The sequence below is a fragment of the Terrapene carolina genome, unplaced genomic scaffold, assembly GCF_002925995.2.
Source record: "Terrapene carolina triunguis isolate 2854851 unplaced genomic scaffold, T_m_triunguis-2.0 Scaffold210, whole genome shotgun sequence".
Taxonomy (NCBI): Eukaryota; Metazoa; Chordata; order Testudines; family Emydidae; genus Terrapene; species Terrapene triunguis.
In genome coordinates this window covers 5,040,232-5,043,440 of record NW_020664561.1, presented here as the reverse complement: position 1 = coordinate 5,043,440, position 3,209 = coordinate 5,040,232, and the positions used below count along the sequence as shown (strand labels likewise).

General features: G+C 54.8%; 1 protein-coding gene across 1 annotated transcript; it reads right to left on the bottom strand.

The window, feature by feature from the left end:
• Positions 1-230: 230 nt before the first annotated feature.
• On the bottom strand, positions 231-1,818 carry LOC113407244 (phosphatidylinositol N-acetylglucosaminyltransferase subunit C). The gene has a single exon (XM_026655524.2). The coding sequence runs from the start codon at positions 1,717-1,719 to the stop codon at positions 826-828; it is 894 nt and encodes a 297-aa protein (XP_026511309.1). The 5' UTR covers positions 1,720-1,818; the 3' UTR covers positions 231-825.
• Between the last annotated feature and the right edge of the window lie 1,391 nt (positions 1,819-3,209).

The window sequence follows — 3,209 nt, the reverse complement described above, 5'->3', positions numbered from 1 at the left end:
AATCCCATGCAACACTGGAATGGGAGCAAACACAGGGCCTTCCAATGCACAGTCAGGTATCCTGCATTCCCACTCCTGATCTGCCCCCCTGCCCCACACTCCTGCTTCTGCGGTGACACCTCTGAACTAAGACATGTAAGCTCTGCCCTTTAACAAAATAAAGCCCCTGGATCTGATCTGCCTGCCCCATCAGCTGCCCCCCATGTGCTGCTCCCGCTGGGCTGTTTCACAGAAGAATGACAAAGGCAGAGAGGTTTGAGGGATTGGATGCTTTTAATAGCCAGAAAGTCCAGCTTGCCAAAGAGATTTCGAAAGCTGCTTTCCAAATACCCAGCAATTCCAGTGGGCCTCGCCTACACCAGCAAACTTTGGCTAAAACATTCCCCACTATTGCTACCATTAATTCAGTTCCCCAAGCAGGAGAGCCAACAGCAGCGCTAGTGGGGAGAAGACGCTCGTGCCCTATAGCTGGTATTAAGTGCCACATACGTCATGGAGACCTGCTCTGAGCAGGTAACGTGGTGGATAAAATGCTGGCATCTGCCTGCAGTCCTCTGTCTACTTGTGCTCTCGCCACGCTTCCGCGTTGGGAGCTCAGCTAGTATTAATGAGTGAGAGCGATACACATATACATTGTTGGGGGGAAGTTCCTAGTATGTACCAAGCAGTTTGTCTCACTCTGGGAGAAGAGGCTCTGTTCTAACACTGCAACCTCCCCCACACTTCTCTGTGATTCTGGCACTCAGGAGGTCGTCTCTAAGGCAGAAGGCTTTTGTTCCGGTAGCACTGTAGGGGTCCTGCCGGCCTGCTGTGTCCTGGACGAGTCTACATGAGGAACCTGGAGAGGTCGTCCTTGATTTCAGCTTCATCCCAAGGCCCATGGATGTTGTCTTTGAGCAGCTGCAGCCGGATGAGGCAGTAAGGACACAGGCATGAAATGGAGACCAGCAGAAGGGCAAAGAGAAGAGCAGCGACACCCGAGACGGTCAGCAGCCCAGCCAGCGCAGACAGGGCGAAGAGCAGGGTCACTCCCACATAGCAGCGGGGTGTCCGCGCTTTGAGCTTCTTCTGCAGCATGGGCCACAGGGCAAACATCTGGATGGCGAAGGTGACCATGGCGAAGGTGTGCAGGGAGCGGGGCAGCCGGGAGGCCAGGCACACGGAGGCGAAGATGGCCATGTTGAGGGACAGCGTGCTGGAGACGATGGCAGCATTGGCCCCATAGTCGAAGAAGATCAGGTGCCCCAGGAGCATGAGGACCGACATGGCGTAGATGGTGTCCGTGCTGATCGACTCCGTCAGGGTCTTCAGCACTGGGGAGAAGCCATAGGTGAAAGCTATGAACACCAGGGTGCTTTTCAGATCCGCCCACCGGGTCCGACCGCTCTCCTTCCTCCCCACCCCCAAGTCTATGACATCAAACAGGACGTAGCCAATCAGGGAAGAGGCCAGGCCAGCCCCAAACAGCCACTGTGGGGTCAGCAGCCCATTGTCCATGTACCACCAGATGACGACGAAGACGCAGACGCTGCACAGCTGTTGGATCACCACCCCGGACTCAAACACCACTGCCCAATACTGGTACTTGCGGGCGTAGATGTTCTTCCGCAGCTCCTCCAGGAACCGGTGGTCCACATAGTTATCTGGGAAGGGCTGCCTCTCATACAGCACCTTCTGCCAGCACTTCCCAGGGCTCGCTTCCACCTGGGCACAGACCATTCTCCCAGCACAGCCCTGCTGCGTCAGCAGCCTCTTGGAGATTCCCTCACACAGTCCTGGGAGAGCCACACGCAGGGGAGGGCTCGTTCTCCAGGAGTGCACAAGTAGAAAGTTTCTGTAGTCCCCTCCTCCGAGAAGGGCTCATCACAAAGCGCTCAGAGCTCTGTGCATCAGGCTGGGGCTGAGAGTCACCTCTTCATTCTGTGCAGAGCCCTGCCAGCTCCTAGAAAACAAACACACAATGGATCACTCAATTGCTGGGCAATGCAGACCAGAGATTCAATGACTGAACTCTGATCCCCAGGCAAGGCCCGGGAGCTCTTTGAGAAAAGCAGGAGACCTTGCACAGAAAAAGCTATTGCACTGCTGTTAGGGCAGCAACATTCAGTTCCCTCGGACTCTCTCACACACGGCTAGCCAGATGGCTTCTGTCATATGAGCATCTTTGGGTGCTTTTTCTGGTAACTACAGATTAGAACAGAGACCTAAGAGTCGGCATTCCTGGGTTCTGTTCCCAGCTCCATCCCGAGCCCATGCAACCTTGAGCAAGTCCCTTAATCTCTCTGAGCAGAACCAAATACCAAGCTAGCTACCGGGCAGTGACTGCAGAGAGAATTGCATGGAGAGCTCTGGGTCCTAGCACCGTCGTGCGGCTGAGCCCCTTGCCTGCGCCATGCATGCTGCAGGACAGATGGTGGGGAAGGAAGTTAGCTAGAGGCAAAGGAGCCAAGCAGCCCCTGCATGGGGTTAGGCTGGGTCTGTTCTGCCCCTCCGCAGAGCAGATGGGAATCCTTTACTAAAAGGGGTAAAATTCAAGCCCTGATCTATGTTCCCTCTAAGCTGTGCGGCCGCGCAGCAGGCTATCAAGGGCCATGCAGGCGAGGAGAGGTGCCCCTCCCCCAGCCCCGAGCTGCTGTGGCAAGGGGGGGCGGGGGGGGGGGGGGGGGGAGTCCTCTCTCCCCACTGCAGCTCAAGGCAGCCTGCACCCCAGAGCCCTCATCCCCAGCCAGAGCCCTCAGCCCCCCGCACCCCAACCCTCTGCCCCAGCCCTGAGCCCCCTCCCACACTCGAATTCCTCACCCCCACCACACATCACCTTGATATTGGTGCACATAACCAAATTCATTCCACACATGGATGTAAAAAATTAGAGGGAACATTGGCCCTGATGTCTTATTCCTGTATCTTTTTTGTTCCAATGTCCTAAGTCCAAGTGAACTCTGAACAGCAACTCTCTTACACGCACTGGAGGAAAAGCTGACTTCACTGACGGCAGTGGGAGTTTTAACATTAACTTCAAGGGAGTCAGGATTTCACCCATCACATTTCTCGTCCTTCAGAGGAAATGAATGGTTTAGGTTCTCATGCCCTAGCACAGCGCTGCAATGGTGGGCGTTCCCCAGGCTGCAGGAATGGCTTTATATAAATGAGAAAATCCCTGGTTGCAGTGGATTTTTTTTTTTTAAATGAAAAACTTTTCTAGGCCAAAT

Coding starts and splice junctions, on each gene's coding strand:
- LOC113407244 (XM_026655524.2), bottom strand. CDS start 1,719: ATGGTCTGTGCCCAGGTGGAAGCGAGCCCTGGGAAGTGCTGGCAGAAG.